This window comes from Beta vulgaris, chromosome 6, assembly GCF_026745355.1.
Source record: "Beta vulgaris subsp. vulgaris cultivar EL10 chromosome 6, EL10.2, whole genome shotgun sequence".
NCBI lineage: Eukaryota > Viridiplantae > Streptophyta > Magnoliopsida > Caryophyllales > Amaranthaceae > Beta > Beta vulgaris.
In genome coordinates this window covers 26282592-26301467 of record NC_079207.1, presented here as the reverse complement: position 1 = coordinate 26301467, position 18876 = coordinate 26282592, and the positions used below count along the sequence as shown (strand labels likewise).

The following is an 18876-nucleotide window of genomic DNA, read 5'->3' as shown; positions in this document are numbered from 1 at the left end:
CAAAACTCTAAAAGAAAACGGGTGAAAGTGTAAATACATAAAAATGTGTACCCATTTTTGTTTTTAATGATGAAATATACTATTGTCCTATTTGATCCGGTCTAAAGGAAGAGCAATTCAAAGAGCTATGCCACAAATAATTTTTAGAACATAATATTTATTTCAAACACAATTTTAAAAGCCCAATTAACTACTAATGATATTTAATTGCTTTTTTAAAGTCGAATTTCGAAAAGCCAATTATTTGCTCGTGATAATTAATTGCACTTTTAATAAATATTGATTATTCATAATAACTAATTGTGTTTTTTAACAAATATTTTTAAATTCAAAGTTATCATGTAAACCATATACTTCTTTCTTAGGATAACCGATTTTCGAATCTAAAAGATATTATTTAATTGATCATAGGAAAAATCTTTTAGAGATTGGATAAATAATAACACCCATGTTGAATCCCCTAAGTTTTCAATGATGACAAATTGCAACAGAGAGTAATTATTCTTACAGGTGTTTGTGAGTTGTTAGGGAACAACTGAGATACTAAATGTGTGTACAGACTATTTGCTATGCTATGATGTTTCTTGTGTAGCAAACAGGTTCATTCCAAGACTTGAAGCGAGGAGGCCCTCTCGAATTTGTTTGAGGAAATGACAAGTATCTTCTTGTTGATTCAAGGAAAACTTTAAGAATTGAAGTACATGAAGATGGTATAAGATCTTTTATTGATTTATCATATATATTCATGTAATATTTGTGTAAAATATTTTTAGATGAATTGCTTGTGTCATTCTCAATGTAAAATAGTAGGGTTTTGAATATGGAAACCAGTTGGTTGCATATTTGAAACTCTATTAAACAAGGTAACAGGTCTGGGTATCAGGTTTGGGTATCAATTATTTTGTCGGTGAGGATTGAGCGGTCTGTTTTATAAAGCTTCAATTTACTCTTTGTTTGCTTTGTAAGAGCGTTGTATTGAATCTCTAACTGAGGGGTTAGAGATTGGGTAGTGTTTGTTAGTTCATTCACGAGAACTTGTGAGTTCAAGTGCCAAATAGCATACTTGAATAAGTGTGGGGTGAGCCATTTCCTTGGAAAGGGAAACAAGTGAGTGCAAAAGAATTCTTGTTTGGTTAATAAGAAAACTAGCATAGGAGGACGTAGGCCCTTGTTTGGTTGAACCTCGTTAATTTGGTGTGTTCTTTATCGCTGTCGAACTCTATTATTTTCATTGTCGAGAACCAGCCCAACTGGTTCCTCTGTGAAATCGAAATATTTGAATTTATAACACCCGACCCATACGAAGTCGAGTCTATCGTCACCCATGCACATCCAGTGCCAACAGATGTCCTCAATAACCAACACAAGTTCTTCCGGCGCATTTTCTCCTCACTCATGCGCAGCCTGAGAAACCTCCCATGTGGTCACCCATCCCAATACTACTCCCAACCAAGCATGGTTAACTGTGTAACTAAGGAAATAAGCTCCCTAAAATAAAGATGCATCTTGTTGGAATTGAGTATCCTAAAGCCTTCAAAGCAATCAAAAAGGGTATTACATATACACCCGCACTTGAGGATCAATGCCCTCGTTGCACCGGAGGAGTCCATATATTCGGCCACAACGTCCTGTGGGTCGCCCCAGCCTGTAAACTTATCACATATTCGACCATACCCAGTGATATAGCGCCAGAATCCTCCCCTACTAGGTGGCTAACCTTGGATTAATTATCTACACGATCAGCACGCAATCGTAGAGTTGCTCTAATACCATTTGTAACAACCGATCAATACAGAGTCGAGTCTATCGTCATTCATGCGCATCCAGGACAACATCAATAACCAACACAAGTTCTTCTGGCGCATTTTCTCCTCACTCATGCCCACCCGTGAGAAACTTCCCAAGAGGTCACCCATCCCAATACTACTCCCAACCAAGCACGCTAAACTATGGAGTAACTAAGGAAATAAGCTCCTTAAAAGAAAGATGCATCTTGTTGGAATGAGTATCCTGCCAAACTTCTTTAAAGCAATCATGAGGGTTATGACATAATTTAGCACTAATTCTTCCAAAGTACTCAATTCACGACTTCTCTTGAGTACATTGTAGAGCTTCAATCCTATTAAGATAATATATTAATTAAACAACAAGTTTTACAACCAAAACCAAACGTAAAGAGGAGAACCAACTAGGTTGGACCCCAGCCAAAAGGTAGGTAAACAACCAATAGGCATATAGGTACAGTTATTTATTGTAGGCGTGTTTTTATTTCGCCTGCACAGTATGAGTGCGTATTTGACTACCCCATTTTTAAGTTTTATTGAAAATGTTTTAGAAGTCGCCAACAATTCTTTAATGGAAGACTCATAAAGCTAATTGGATATTGGAAACTCGTAGGGACAAATTAAGGACTTACCCAATGTAGATTTCCCCTTCCTGACTCCATAGATGGTCATGAACCAAAAATTGAGTTAGGGGGTGAGGGTATGAATACGGCCATAATGAACCATATTCGTCCATTGTTGGCCTCTACTAAATATTGATTCATGTAAATTTTTATGCAATAGAATAACCAAATAATATTTTCATGCACCCTAACATAAAAGACTATTATTTAGTGATATGTTATTATGAAATGAAAATTACGGGGAACCTAACAGGCTGTCCAAATTATCTGATTAATATTAGAACATTTCTTTAGTTCTTTAATTAGCAAAAATAACATGTGGGTGATAAAAAAGCATAATAAGACAATCAGACAAGCATACAATAATGTATAAAAATAAATAAAGAAAAAGGGATTAGAATGTACAAGAGGAACGTTTTTATACTAAAGATCTACATCATAGAAGAAACCGTAAGTAACCTCAATATAAAAATAATACATATATATTTAGGGACTCTCAGTATAATATCGTGGCTTAGGTCTGCGAGAAAAAACAAACAATCGTGAAGCCTGAAGATATGAATATATGAAAGTATGTAGATTTGAATGTTTTTTCTGATTGAAAGGTATATTTGAAAGGTATGAGTTTTGTAGAGAGAATTCGTAAGGTATTTGTAATGTAAAAGTCGAGTGTTAAGTGTGGAGAAACTGTCCTTTGATTTGGAAAATCGAACCCTATTCATAGGAAAAACAGAACTGCGCTTCACGTGCCACCCACGCCACGCGTAGGCGGCTGTGTGACACACAATCACACGTGCCAGCTGCACATTGGTGCGCCTGACGCGCGCGGCATGACAAATCATCAGTGCCACATGGCACACGCTTTAAAAAAGATAAAATTGACAGCCTGCACATCGCACAACGAACGACTCTGTGTCACACAAGTCTAGATGCAGACATGTGCGCTTGGCATACGACCACGCGCTCGACATAGGGTGGTGCGCTCAACGTACCGCCTTGCTTTTGACGTGTTGTGATAACTTTTGATAAAAAACGCATTTTGACGATTTTCTTTTATCTTTTGACTCCGAAAATCTAATTTTACAGGATGTGATTTTAACTATAAAAATATCTTTGAAAACTATTTATTTATTTTATTTAAATAAAACAATTGATTATCCATGAATAAAATGGGCTTTTACACAGAGTTGAGCTCGAAATACAATACGATTTTGGATCATTAGAAAGTATTTAACACTTTTAAAATAGTTTTGGCTCTTAAGACTGCTCTGCCCTTCGATCGGACCAATTAAGACCGCGGTATGTTTCGTCATTGCACTACCACAAAATAGGGCTATAGCAACAACCTAAATGTGTTGGCAAAGATCCATTAAATGTTGCCATAGACCTATAGCAACAGTTTATATGGCGTTGCCAATAGGTGGCCTTGCTATAAGTTTATGGCAACAATTATGATGCATTAGGAAACAACATTATAAAACTGTTGCCAGTTATCATTAGCAACGCTTTTCTTAGGTAACGATTTTTAACTTTTGCCAACCGTTTTATTATACCTAAGGAGACATTTACTAAGTTTTAGTAACAATTATTTAGGATTTCAAGCAACATTTTTAGTATTTAAGCTAACACTTTTATTATCTATAGTAGCACTATCAACAGTCTATGACAACCTTTATTTCTCTAATATCGCAACACTTTTGTAATCTATAGCAACATTTATTGATACTGCTATTGCAACACTTTTACACGAGTCTAGCAACATTTCTTGCTACACTATTGCGACATTTTTATGTGAGTCTATATCAACATTTCTTGACACAACTTTTGCGACATGTATGAGAGTGTATAACAACGTTTCTTCATACAACTATTATGGCACTTTAATGTGACTTTATAACAACAGTTTCACACACGCTCAGTTAGTAGCACATTAAAATGAAAATGTTATCCAGAATCTTCACCTACAACAAACGGAAGATATTTAATTTGAATTAAGTTTTACTTGTTTTCAAAATAAGTTATCCATAACAATCATTCTAATAACAAAAATCATTGTTATAATATACATACATCAATTCAGGAAACTAATGAATCTCCAAAAAGAACTAATAGTTCAAGGAATCTAGACTTTATCTAGTATTTAATTTATTTATCGAAAATCAGTCCAAAAGAACTTCAATCTATGCCCTTCCTGCCATCTTTTTATCCACCAATCTCCTTTTATCTACAATTTTGTAAAGAGAAAAATGATAGTCAATATACTAGGAAAACTAATGTATGCAATTAAAATGAAATAATATGTTCAATCCTGCAAACCAACAGTTGAAAACCACTAAGGGACTAACCACACAACCCAACTGCCCAAGAAGAAACACAAACGAGCATCAAGCACATAAAGGGCAGAAACCTAACTTCCCATGCCTGAACAAAACAAAACAATCATAAAGAGCAAAAAACCTTGTTGCAAAACAACAACTTAAAGCCACACAAGAAGAAACCAAAACGAGCAGCACATCTTCCAATGCAAGAGTGTAGCAGACTGACAACTAGAACAAACAACTCCAGCAGAACATACCAAAATGAATTTAGTATCAGGTTATTTTCTTGACTAGGAAAAATTGACAAGTTGACAACAATAATCCTAATTATGATCGCTCTTTTAAAGTATAGAAATATGTAGACTGATACCTATGACGACCTTTAGAAGGACTCTTTTAATTCAATATGTGATTCTTCAGTTCATAATGGTAATTGTGCCTATCATAGAATAACCAATTTCTTATGAGTTTCATACTAGCACCTCTGATTTCCACAACTCTAGAATTTTTCACTTTACATGCCCAAAAAAATTTGGTACATCATAATTGTTGCTAGATCTAGAGCAGTGCATCCTTGATCCGTTGCTAGTTGCTATCTCCTCTCAGATTATAGGTGGATTATATTGTAGTTGTCTGCTAATCACCCCATGAGTTCTTTTTTTTTTGGTGATTTTACGTTTTTTTTGCTTTGCACAGTTTATATGCTCTTTGAATTGGAGATTATTAAGACAGTTAAGAGAGTATGATTTTTGTCAAGCTTAGTCCCTAATTATTTAAAATAATTTATATTGTAATAATGGAAGGAGCTTTTGGTCTGGCTTTAAAATAATTTATGTATGGGGATTGTCCAAGTTCCATACCGGTCCTCACAGACCGATAAGAATCGTCATGGTCAAGGCACTAATCAAAGAACTGTTGACTTTGTCATACCGGTTTTATCAGGATACCTTAACGGTACTCCTCCTTGGGTCATTCTTGCATGGGCCTGGGCTTGATCCAGCTACTATCTAAATGCGCATACGGTCCCAAAGATAAGTATCAAAGGAGATTGAATTGTATCCAAAGAAGATAGAATTTAGCCCAACCAATAGGAGCAGAGTCCTACCCCAACAAGGACTCTTGCCGGCTCCTATAAATACCCCGTTGATCTGAGTCATAAGATACGTTCAGAATCATAATTACATTCCACTTGAGAGCTACCAGTTTACCCATTACTGACTTAGGCATCGGAGGGGCGTTCCTCGGATCAACCCCCGAGGTTAGCTTACGTGTTCAATTTTGCAGGACATCAAACCGGCTTATATACGAAGGAGTTCCGGTTCACACCCTACCATTTATTCCATACCGGAACAATTGGCGTTAGAAGGAGGGGTGAACTATACCTTGAGTCTAAAGCCATAATCTGCCAGCGTAACCACTTTCATGGATCCTAATCAGAACTTTGAGATGCCAGAAACTGATGAGAACAACATCCCACTGGGGAAAGAACTGTCGGGGTTCTCAACTCCGCTACTGGTAGGAGGATCGTCCAGACCACCGACTGACAAGGGGAAGAAAGCCATTGAGACCCCTCAACAAAATATCTTTGAAGCACTCCAACACATGTTCAGTCCAGAACAGCTCCAGAGTGTCGCAAAGGTTTTTCAGGCCATGGGTAGCCAAACACCACCGATTGGTCAAACCGATAAACGTCCTCTTAGTAGACCCCATAGTCCAGTGAGAAAATGCGCTTTCTAGCAATGGGGAGCTAGGGTGAACAAGGCTGGCAAACTCCAAGATCCCCACTGAGCATGTTGGGGGGGAGAATGAAGAAGAGGAGCAAGAGATAGAGATCCAGCAGTCCGCCCAGCCCAGAAGAGGAAGCCAATACCGGCGAAGAGCGTCAGTATCTCTGAGAAACTCGCCTTTCTCCACTGCCATCCTCCAAGAGCCCATGTAGAAGATCAAAATGCCGACATGCAAATATGATGACAAGACGGATCCGGCAGATCACATCTCAGCATATGAGGGCCACATGCTGCTGTACGCTGATACCGACTCGATATAGTGTAAGGTGTTCCCCTCTACGCTGATTGGGCTTAGCCAAACGTGGTTTAAGAGTATACCACCGGCAACTGTCTTCGACTTCCGCCAGCTCACTTCCACGTTTGCTACCCACTTTATCAGTAACAAACGCAGAGAAAACACTACCGGCGAGTTGATGTCCATAAAGCAAGGAGATTCAGAGAGCATGAAGGACTATGTAGGGCGCTTCAATGCAGAAGCCGTCGCCATCCCTAATCTGCAGCAAGAGGTAGCAGTCTTATCCCTGATGACAGGTCTGAAAGAAAGGTCCGCCTTCAGAAGCTACGTAGGCCGTAAAAAGCTAACGAGCCTAACAAAAGTCTTTGGGAAGGAGAATGACTTCATCCGAGGAGAAGAATTTGACAAGGCGACAGCTGCTAAAAGGACGGAAGGAGATGGGAAGGAAAAGGAGAAAGACAAGTACCAAAAGGACAAGAAGCCGGATAATTCCGGCAGAAGAGAAGAAAGTAATTCGGTAAAGAAGGGTCAGGAAGGACGATCTGACCGTTATCGCAATTACACACCTCTGACTCTATCCCAGGCAGAAATCTACAAGCTCCATAAGAAAGACGATAAGTGGCAGCAGCCCCGAAAGATGTAGTATAAGGGTCGTGATAACTCTTAATGGTGCGAATTTCACAAGGATTATGGTCACGTCACTGATGACTGTAAAGACCTGAAAGACGACATCGAAGATCTGACAACAAGGGGATACTTTACAAAGTAGCTGGCAAAAGTAAATCAGAAGTCCCCATCCAGAGAGGATGAAAATGGTGGCTGGAAGTCTGTGAAAGAGCGGATTACTGAAACCCATGTCATCTCCGGGGGACTGACGCATGGGGGAAGCATAAATGGCGCCAAAGCTAGTCTGAACGAAGTTAGGCACCAAGTGAATTATCACAATGCCGGGCAGTGGCCGGTAACCCCAAGCATGCCATCCGTGGCCTTCATGTCAGAGGACGCTAAGGGAATCATCTACCCTCATGATGATTCCTTGGTAGTATCTCTGCAGATCTCAACGACGATGGTCCATTGCATACTGGTCGATGACGGCAGCTCCGCCAACATCTTATATAAGGACACGTTCGAAAAGATGGGCCTCGAAGTGTCATGTTTGAAGCCAGTCTCATATCCTATGATCGGATTTACAGGGGCATCTGTCGTCCGAGAGGGGATCGTTAAGCTATCGCTGAAGATCGGCGAAGGATCCCGGTCCAGGGATATGATGGTAGAATTCCTCGTCGTCGACGTACCGGCTGCCTATAATGCCATCATTGGGCGACCTCTGATCCACGATGCACAGGCAGTAGTGTCCACCTATCATTTGACGATGATCTATACATCAAACCAAGGGACACCGGAAAGAATCAAGGGGAATCAGGAGTCCGCCAGGGCTTGTTACCTGACGACTCTCAAGAATTCCGATCACAAGCGACCGGCAGAGACACCGCTATCAGAAAGGAAAAGGCGCCGGACAGAAAATAAGGCTAAGCGAGATCTGTCATGGAGAACTTTGAGGGAACGTCGTCAAATCTGCCGAGACCTAGCCCGGAAGGCGAGACGGAGGAAATTAGCCTTGAGCTAGACAAGCCGGAAAGAACAGTGAAGATTGGGGAAGACTTGGCAGCTGACGTCAAGATTAACCTGAGAAGTCTCTTAAGAGACCATGCAGACGTCTTTACTTTTTCCGTAGATGAGACGCCCAGAATTGACCCAGCATTTATGGTCCACCGGCTGAACGTCAATGAGGACGTCAGGCCAGTAAAACAAAAGAAGAGGAACTTCTCCTCAGAAAAGAACGTCGCCATCAAGGAAGAGGTCGATAAACTGCTAGCGGCAGATTTCCTCAAACCATGTGACTATCCAGAATGGTTGGCTAATGTGGTAATGGTCAAGAAGGCCAAATGGGTCATGGCGGATGTGTGTAGATTTCACTGACCTCAACAAGGCCTGCCCAAAAGACTGTTATCCATTGCCCAGGATCGACCAACTGGTGGACTCCGCAAGCGGCCATGATCTGCTGAGCTTCATAGATGCCTTCTCTGGGTACCATCAGATCAGACTGCTAGAGTCTAATAGAAGCACAGTGGCCTTCATCGCCGATGTAGGGGTGTATGCCAACAAAGTCATGCCGTTTGGTCCTAAGAATACCAATGCTACCTATCAAAAGCTGGTGGACAAGATCTTCGAGCATCAGAAAGGCCGGAATATAGAGGTGTACGTCGATGACAACGTCCTTAAAAGCCTCACGGAGGAGACTCATGTCATCGATCTAGGAGAGACATTTGCAACCCTCCGTAAACATCAAATAAAGCTGAACCCTAAGAAGTGTGTATTTAGGGTAAGATCCGGTCAATTTTCGGGCTTCATGGTATGCGAGAGGGGGATAGATGCCAATCCCGACAAGATAAGAGCCATCAGTGAGCTGCCGTAGCCAAAGAGGATTCGGGACATCCAGAAGCTGACAAGTAGGATGACGGCCCTCACCAGGTTCGTCTCCAAATCGGCCAAAAAAGCTCTGTCATTCTTCAAAGTCCTTAGGGGAAATAAGAAGTTTGAATGGGGGGACGAGAAAAAACCGGCTTTTGAGTAGGTCAAAGAGCACTTCAAGAAGCTGCCAATGATAACACGGCCGGAGCTTGGGGATAAACTTCAGCTAAACGTCTCGGTGTCTAAGAAGACGGTAGCTGCGGTGCTGCTGGTAGAGAAGCAGGGGCAGTAAAGCCCCATATACTTCATAAGCCATGTCTTGGCTGGAGTAAAGTAGAGGTATGAACTGCTGGAGAAGATGGCATACGCGACACTCATCGCGGCAAGAAAACTAAGGCCATACTTCGACTCATATACCATCTAGCTCCTCACCAACCAGCCCTTGGAGAAGGCCCTCCATAAGCTCGATACGACCGGTAGACTGCTCAAGTGGGTAATAGAACTATCACAGTTTGACATTGAGTACCGGCCTCGTACGACTATTGATGCCCACGCATTGGCGGACTTCATTGTTAAGACAACGTATTCAAATGCATCGAACCTGTCGGCATCTGGAAAATAGCAGTTGATGGTTCAGCCGCACAAACAGGAGCAAGGGCGGCGTGGTAATGACGTCCCCAGAGGGGGAGATGTGTTAATATGCCGTCCGTTTTGGCTTTAAGGCTTCCAATAACGAGGCAGGGTACGAAGCAGCCTTGGCCTGGATAAACCTGAGCGTTGCAGCAGGTGCCAAGAAAATTTTGATGATGACCGACTTCCAACTGGTATCAAGCCAAATAGAAGGCACCTACGAGGCTCGAGTGCCCGTCATGAAAAAATATCTGAGTAAGTTCAAAAGCATGACGGCAGGATTGCATAGTTTGAAAGTGAAAATGGTACCACAGATAGAGAACATGGCGGCCGATGGCCTGTCCAAACTAGCCAGCTCAAGCACCAGCGACATGAAGCGCAGCATCATGGTTGAGACACTAACAGAGAGGAGTGTTAACACTTCCCTATCTACAGTCAACACTGTCAGTCAAGGAGCAGAATATTATGATGATATCCTGGCCTACAAGCTGACTGATGCTCTGCCAGAGGACAAGGTGGCGGCCAAGAAGCTTTAAAGAGACTCACCATGGTATTGCATTTCCCAAGGACAACTGTACAAGAAAGGCTTCTCACTCCCACTCCTAAGGTGCGTAACGGCCCACGAGGCCATAAAAGTAATCGAATATATACACGAGGGAGAATGTGGGAACCCTATCGGCGGAAAACGTTGGCATCAAAGGCACTCAGAGCTGGATTCTACTGGCCTACCATGCATACAGACGCGCATGCCCATGTGAAGAAGTGCGACAAATGCCAGAGGTTTGCACCGGTAATCAACCAGCCGGCAAATGATCTGCAACTGATCCTCAACCCAATCCCTTTCGCTCAGTGGTGGATGGACATTATGGGGCCATTCACACCGGCATCTGGGGGAAGAAAGTTCCTAATTGTGGGTATTGATTACTTCACAAAATGGATTGAGGCTGAGTCGACCGCGAAGATAACGGCTAACCAAGTGAAGAAGTTAATATAGCAGAACGTCATCACTAGGTTTGGGATTCCTATGGGAATCGTCATGGACCATGTAGTCTAATTTGATTGCGGCCCCATCAAGAGCTTTCTAAGCCCATATGACATCAAGTTCGCATACTCGTGAGTATGCCATCCTCGGAGCAATGGCCAGGCAGAAGCCGCCAATAAACATATCTTGAATGCCTTGAAGAAGAGACTAGATGATCTGAAGGGTGCATGGGAAGACATGGTCCCACCCATACTATGGTCGAACAGGACAACTGAAAAGGAAGCTAGCGGCGAAATGCCCTTCAGGCTAGCTTTCGGGGAAGAAGCGGTGTTGTCGGGCGAAGTAGGTTTGTCCAACTGATGGATCCTGAACTATGACCTAGAGCAGAATGACAAGCTGCACAAAGAAGATCTGGACTGCTTGCCTGAGGTTAGACTGGCCGCTGAACTTAAGTTGGCAGTGTACAAAGATCGGATCAGTAGGGCCTACAACAAGCGTGTGGGAAGCCGACCAATTGTGAAAGGAGATCTAGTACTCAGGCATACAACATCTACTGGCAAAGCACATGCTGACGAAAAGCTGACGGCTAATTGGGAGGGACCCTACTTGGTCAAGGAAGAAATCATTCTTGGAGCATACCGACTTGAAGACATGTCAGGCAAGCTGCTGAAAAATAGCTGGAATGCTAGCGTCCTCAAGAAGTACTATGTATAAGTAACTCTAGGTCGTAGCAAGGCATTGTTGCCAATAAATTCTACTTCTTTAGTAATGGGCATTGTAGCCATTAGTTGCATTTTAAATTATTATTATAGGCAATAAATCCAGAAAAGTCGGGAAGAGCCATTTTATTTAATAAAATGAGCATCTTCTATAATCATGCGTGTCAATAAGTTCTATAACGGTCCATGACCTAAGCAGATCTGCCGTTAATAGAAACTCCGTCTGAACGAAGGCCTTGGCGGTCAATGACCAATCTGGATCTGCCGAACAAGGATAATCTAACAGTAGTACCCTGGCGGTCAATGACCAATTAGAATCTTCCGTCAGGAGCGACCCCTAAACAACTAATAATTACCAGTCCACGACCTTACTGGATCTATCGGAATATTTCTATAAACAAAACATTTTTAATCGGTTAATGACCTTAATGGATCTGCAAGACTAAGCGAGTAAGAATTAAAGATTAACCAGTCAATAACCTTAGTGGATCTGCTGGGTTAATTAAAATGTGACTAACCGGTCAATGACCAATATGGATCTGCCGAATTAAGCAACTACTCTAACAATTGTTAATGTGCGAAAAAAACAACAAAGCAGTTAAAATTAACAAACAATAGAGACGACATCGGAGTTGGGAAAAAAGATGATATTTTCATTGATAGAAAAAGATTACAACCCTAAGGATCTAACAAAAACGAAAAAGAAAAAGTACCGGCGAGAGGCGAGCGGATTTACAAAAAAAAAAAAGAAGAACGGGAAGAAAGCAAAATCCCACTTTGCAGGCTTTTGCGTTCTCAAGGTTGTTGATGACAACAACCAGATCATTCTGTTCTCCGGCAGTAGCAACGGCGTTGTCAGCGTCCTGGGCCTATTCTTCCTCTAACTCGAACCGGGGATCGGCACTGGCTATTCGGCTTCAGTAACCCCATAGTCCAGAACCTCACCCTCGACTGAAAGTTCAAAATCCCGACGGCCATGAGCTTCCTCCACCTTGGACCAATCCAAGTTAGGAATGGTGTGCTTGGCACACCTCGTAGCCGCAGACTAACCGTCGTTGTAACGGTTGGCCAAACGAGAAACGAAGTCCATGGACTTCCGATACTCGGACAACGCGTCGACATATTTTTCATGTCAAAACAGCTCTTTGGTTACCTCTTGGAGTAGCCATTGGCCATAATTACATTTAATAATATTTGTTAAATTCATAAACCTAAAAAGGACATAAAATCTATGGGCAAAAAATAGTTGAAAAAATGACCTAAAAGTGCATAAAAAAGACATAAAATGATTATTAATAATATAATATAAAGAGTTGACGTATAATAATAAAATAGAAGAAAATAATAGAAGTTTGATGAAATAATACCATAGAAATGAGAGATAATGATGAAGTACATAAAGAGTTGACAAATAATAATAGAATAAGAAAAAAAGATACAAGTTCGCTGAAAAATGAGATAAAAATGAGATACAGATGATTAAGAATGAAATAGAAATGAGTAATAATAATATGCTACATAAAGAGTTGACAAATATTAATAAAATAAGGGAAGATAATACAAGTTCGCTGAATAATAACATCGAAATGAGTAAAAATGACATATCAATGAGTAATAATGATGTGATATATAAAGAGTTTAAAAATAATAATGAAGTACGAAAAAATGATACAAATTTGCTGAAAAAGACATATACTTGAGTAAAATGATATGGTATATAAGAGATGAAAAATAATAATAACATATAGAAAAATTATACAAGTTTGCAGAAAAATGACATAAAATTGAGTAACACTAACGTAGAAAGAGCATTAATGATATGATATATAAAGAGTTGACAAAAAAATAATAATATAAGTGGATATAATACAAGTCTGCTGAAAAATAATATAAAAATGAGTGCAAATGGTATGCTATATAAAGAGTTTTAAAATAATAATGAGGTACGGAAAAATGAGAGGATACAACTCCAAAATGATATACGTTTGCTGAAAAATGACTTAGGCGTCAGTATATGACATGAGAAAGTTTTATGAATGACATGAAACAAATTCTAAAAATTTGACATGAGACAACTCCAAAATGATATGAAATACTCCAATAATGACATTAAATAGGTTTATAATGACATGAAGTACCCATACTAGCTCACATGTATAAGATGTTATACAATAAGTTATGTTGTAAGATGTTACACTCAAGACACACTCATTATTGATATTTACATGCATTAATAAACGTGAGAAAGGAGACATAAAGAACAAAAGAAGTGGAAGAAGTACTTTTAAAATACTTTTTTAACACCTTTAAACATATAACAAATACATAGAATAAACAAATACATTTTGGGTTAGTCTCAAATTCTTGGGAAAGCGACAATTGTGCATGTAGACTCAGCTAAAGCTCACGCATAAACCGACACCTTCATTAGCTATCTACTGGACTGTTTTGATTCTTTTGAATCGACATAAATTTAGGTCAATTTTGTACGATAATGATGGTCTCCTTAATTGAAGTGATTTCATTAATTAAATATATATAAGAATACAACCTAATCAATTAAATCTATACAAAGGATAATATTTATTCAACAATAATATCTACAAGATATTGAGAGAATATTAACATATTCTCTATCACACCCCTCAGTTGGAGCAGGAGGAGGCGGACGCTCAGACTGGATCTGAAGTCAAGAAAGAGCTGTCGAGGTAATCCTTTAGTGAAAATATCAGTATACTGGTAGGCAGAAGGTACATGTAGAACTCGAATATGACTCATGGCAACCTTTTCACGAACAAAGTGGATATCCATCTCAATGTGCTTCGGGCGCTGATCATGAACGGGGTTATGAGAGAGGTAGATAGCCGAGATGTTATCACAATACACAATGATGGCCTTACGAAGTGGACATTGAAGTTCCAGGAGAAGGTTATGGAGCCAGCAGGACTCAGCAACAACATTAGCAACCCCTCTATACTCGGCCTCAGCACTAGAACGAGACAAAGTAGGTTGCCGCTTAGCGGACCAAGAAATCAAGTTATCATCCAAAAATACACACCCTGAGGTAGAACGGTGAGTGTCAGAACAACCGCCCCAATCTGCATCAGTATAAGTGACCAAACCAGATGGCGCAAAGGGATAGAGATGCAAGCCATGATCAAGAGATCCTTTAATGTAGCGGACAATACACTTCAAAGCGTTAAAATGAGACTCACGAGGTGCATGCATGAAGAGACACACCTACTGGACAACATAGGCAATGTCAGGGCGAGTAAATCTAAGGTACTGGAGAGCCCTAGCAAGGCTTCAGTAGAGGGTGGGATCGGCCACAAGAGACCCGTCAGAGGCACCAAGCTTGGAATTCGTGTCAACAGAAGTGGCAACAGGTTTGCAATGTCTCATATTAGCACGCTGGATGATGTCCTCAACATACTTTTTCTGACAAAGAAACATACCATTGGGGGTACGTTGCAGAGAGATCGCCAAAAAATAGCTGAGCTTACCCAGACAAGTCATAGAAAACTCAGCGTTGAGCTGCGATAATATGCGATCGCGGAGACCATCCGAAGAAGCTGTCAAATCAATGTCATCCACATATAATAACAAATAGGAAGTGTTGAGCACCAGAGTGAAATATAAAGAGAGAAGAATCACTAGTACTACAACGGAAGCCAATCTGCAGGAGGTAATGTGCAAACAGCTGATACCAAGCCCGAGAGGCTTGTTTCAAGCAATATAGAGACTTACGTAGACGACACACATAAGTAGGAGCTTTTGGATTCACAAAACATGGAGGTTGATGCATGAATAATGATTCTTTGAGAGATTCATGGAGAAACGCATTCTTGACATCAAGATGATGAACTAGCTAATTCTTACCCATAGCAATGCTCAAAACTGTCCTAATGGTGGCCGATTTGACCACCAGACTGAAAGTCTCATCACAATAAATGCCCACCTGCTGAGATTTACCATTAGCAACAAGTGGCGCTTTATAGCGCTGAAGATCACCAGTGTTCCTGTACTTATGACGAAACAACCACATGCAACGAATAACATTAACCCCTTCCGGTTTCGGAACAAGATACCAAGTATGCTGTTTAGTAAGAGCATTAAATTCCTCATGCATGGCGGCATCAGAATTCGGGTCTTAGAGGGCTAGTTTGGGATTTTTTGGAAGAGGGGAGATCAACTGGGTGTGGAGGTTAAGCATGCAGATGGGTTTGAAAATGCCATGGCGTGCGCGGGTCGTCATTTGTGAGCTAAGAGAAGGTGGTTCAGGAGTGGTAGTGGTATTTGGTAGTAGGAGAGGGGGTTGTGGTGAATGGGGGGAGGAGGAGGCCCAGTAGGAGAGGGAGATTGTGGGCTAGGGGAGTCAGCAAGGTGAGAGCGATTGGACTCAGCTGGCGTGGGCTGGTTTGTTTGAGGTGAAGTGGGCTCAACTGGTGTGGGCTGGGCAAGGTAGGGGGAAGTGATCGCATCAGAGAGAGGCAGGGCCACTAGGCTGCTGGAAGGACCAGTATTGGAAGCGGGGCCCATAGAGGCAGCAGCAGGCCCAGACGGGGGAGCTGAGGGGCTGGGTGGAGAGATGAGAAATGGGAGGATTGGGTCAGACTCAAGGAATTGATAATCATGATGGCTAAATTTAGCAATGTTAGCGAAAGGAAATTCAGACTCTTGGAATGTGACATTACGTGAGATGAGGGTTTTATTTGTGGAGAGATCGTAGCAAAGGTAGCCACGGTGATTGCTTGGGAAGCCAAGAAATACGCACGAGGTGGTGCGAGGGGCTAATTTGTGTTTAGTAGTGGAGAGGAGATTCGGATAGCATAGACAACCAAACGTTCGAAGATGATCATAGGAAAGCGGAGATAAACAACGTCGGTGGGAGTAAGTTGCTTGAGAGTTGTAGTGGGTAAAATATTTAGGAGATGGTGGTTAATGCATATACCCAAAAGGAGGAAGGTAAAGAGGCTTGGAAGAGAAGAGTGCGAATCATATTGTTAATAGTGCGAAACATAAGCTCAGCTTTACCGTTTTGAGAAGAAGTATAAGGACAAGAGAAACAAATTGACGGAAGGGAGCATTATCCAATTCGCGACCATTATCACATTGAAATGTTTTTATTTTCTTTTCAAATTGAGTATGAATATAGGTACGTGAAAATTGAGAAATGCGGTGAAACCTTGAGATTTGTATTTGAGAGGATAAACCCATATAAAATGAGAAAAATAATCTAAAAGCACAAGATAATATTTGTGACCCAATTTACTAGCAATAGGAGATGTCCATAAATCAGCATGAATGATATCAAACGGGGGAAAAGTAGCAGTCATGGAAATATGAAATGGAAGTTTAAAATGTTTTCCCAAAGGATAAGAGTAACACAACTGATTATCAAACTCCTTATTACAAGAAATAAATTTTCTAGTGCAAAGATGATCAAACACACTAGGGTCGGGATGACCGAGACGACAGTGCCATATGGACTGAGAAATGGCAGCAAAGGATTGGTGAGTGGAAGTGAATGGATAGAGGTCCCCCACACTATTGCATCTCGAAATAAGAGTCCCCTTACAAAGGTCCTTCACACAGAAACTAAATGGGTCAAACTCAATGAAAACAGAATTATCACGATTAAATTTCCTAACAGATATCAAGTTTTTAATAATGTCAGGAGCATATAAAACGTGTTTAAGGGCAAAAGGAGGGTGCCGGGGGGGGGGGGGTGGAGTTGTGGTGTTACCAAAACCGTGAACTGGAATGCCATGCCCATTACCAATTAAAATAAATTGAGGACTACTCAAATTAAACAGTTTGGGGATGTTACAAATTTATAATGCCATGACCATTATTCAAAGAAAACAGAATTATCACGATTAAATTTCCTAACATATATCAAGTTTTTAATAATGTCAGGAGCATATAAAACGTGTTTAAGGGCAAAAGGAGGGTGCCGGGGGGGGGGGGGGTGGAGTTGTGATGTTACCAAAACCGTGAACTGGAATGCCATGACCATTACCAATTAAAATAAATTGAGGACTACTCAAATTAAACAGTTTGGGGATGTTACAAATTTATAATGCCATGACCATTACTCAAAGAAAACAGAATTATCACGATTAAATTTCCTAACAGATATCAAGTTTTTAATAATGTCAGGAGCATATAAAACGTGTTTAAGGGCAAAAGGGGGGTGCGGGGGGTGAGTTGTGGCGTTACCAAAACCGTGAACTGGAATGCCATGACCATTACCAATTAAAATAAATTGAGGACTACTCAGATTAAACAGTTTGGGGATGTTACCAGAATGCCGGGAGAGGTGAGATGTTGCTCCGGTGTCCAAATACCAAGAATTATCTTGCAGTGGTTGAAGAGACATGCTGGAGTATGTCAGACCCAGTTCAGTGGGGGTCATCAAGGGGCCATAAGAGCTGCTGCCAGGACCCATTTAATGAATGTAGGCTTGATGAGGGGCCTGCTGAGGTGGCCCGGGTTGCTGACGCGCGACCCATTACCAAGGAGGGAGGACTGATGATGGAAACCAGTGGACCCGTGCTGGGGTCCTGTAGGATACGGACACGGAGGTGCGGCCCATCCTTGAAGCGGTTCGGTCCAGTTGATGTAAGGAGCAGGTTGTTGGGCCATTTGTTGTTGTGGGATTTCAAAATCGGTAACATAAGGGTCAAAATTTGGGCTGCCTTGTTTTCCTCTGCCTTTGCCTTTACCGTTTTTCCACCCCCCTTTGCCTTTGCCTTTCCCACCCTTGCCCCCACCCTGGTGAGAAGAATTCGGTTGAGAGTAGGTGGGAGTGGTGGTGGTGTCGGGAGTAGTGACAAGGGTATGTTGGGTGTGATCATCTTGGCGAGATCGACGAGTTTCTTCCAAGATTACTTGTGACCGGGCCTTGTGAAAACTAGGCAAGGGATCATATTGTTGGATTAAGGTGGCAATAGTGTCGTACTCACCTTTGGTAAGACCCGCAACAAGTTGAAGAACCATCTTTTGATCGGATACCGGGTTGCCGACGTTGGAGAGTTGATCGGAGATGACCTTGAGTTGTTTGCAATAGTCGGCCATATTTGTCAAATTCTCAAGGTGAAGATTTGAGAATTGTTCCTCGAGATATATAACACGAGTATGTTTATTGTAATGAAAAATTTCTTCCAAGATTTTCCAGAGTTCCATGGCAGTAGCTATGGGTTTCATAATAGTATAGATATGATCTTCATGAATAGTGCCATATATCCATTGTTTAACTGAGACATCTAAACGTTTCCATGTAACAACATCAATATCCGAGGGACGAGGAAGAGTAGAGTCAAT

At 41.2% G+C, this 18876-nt stretch overlaps 2 protein-coding genes across 2 annotated transcripts; both read right to left on the bottom strand.

The window, feature by feature from the left end:
* Positions 1-14856: 14856 nt before the first annotated feature.
* On the bottom strand, positions 14857-15679 carry LOC109135197 (uncharacterized). The gene is made up of 2 exons (XM_048647067.1): positions 15430-15679; positions 14857-15122 (listed from the first exon to the last, which is right to left on the bottom strand). Exons 1-2 carry the CDS (start codon positions 15677-15679, stop codon positions 14857-14859), a joined length of 516 nt encoding a protein of 171 aa, XP_048503024.1.
* A 2288-nt stretch (positions 15680-17967) lies between these two features.
* On the bottom strand, positions 17968-18630 carry LOC125498787 (uncharacterized). Its single transcript, XM_048647068.1, has one exon. It carries the CDS (start codon positions 18628-18630, stop codon positions 17968-17970), a length of 663 nt encoding a protein of 220 aa, XP_048503025.1.
* Between the last annotated feature and the right edge of the window lie 246 nt (positions 18631-18876).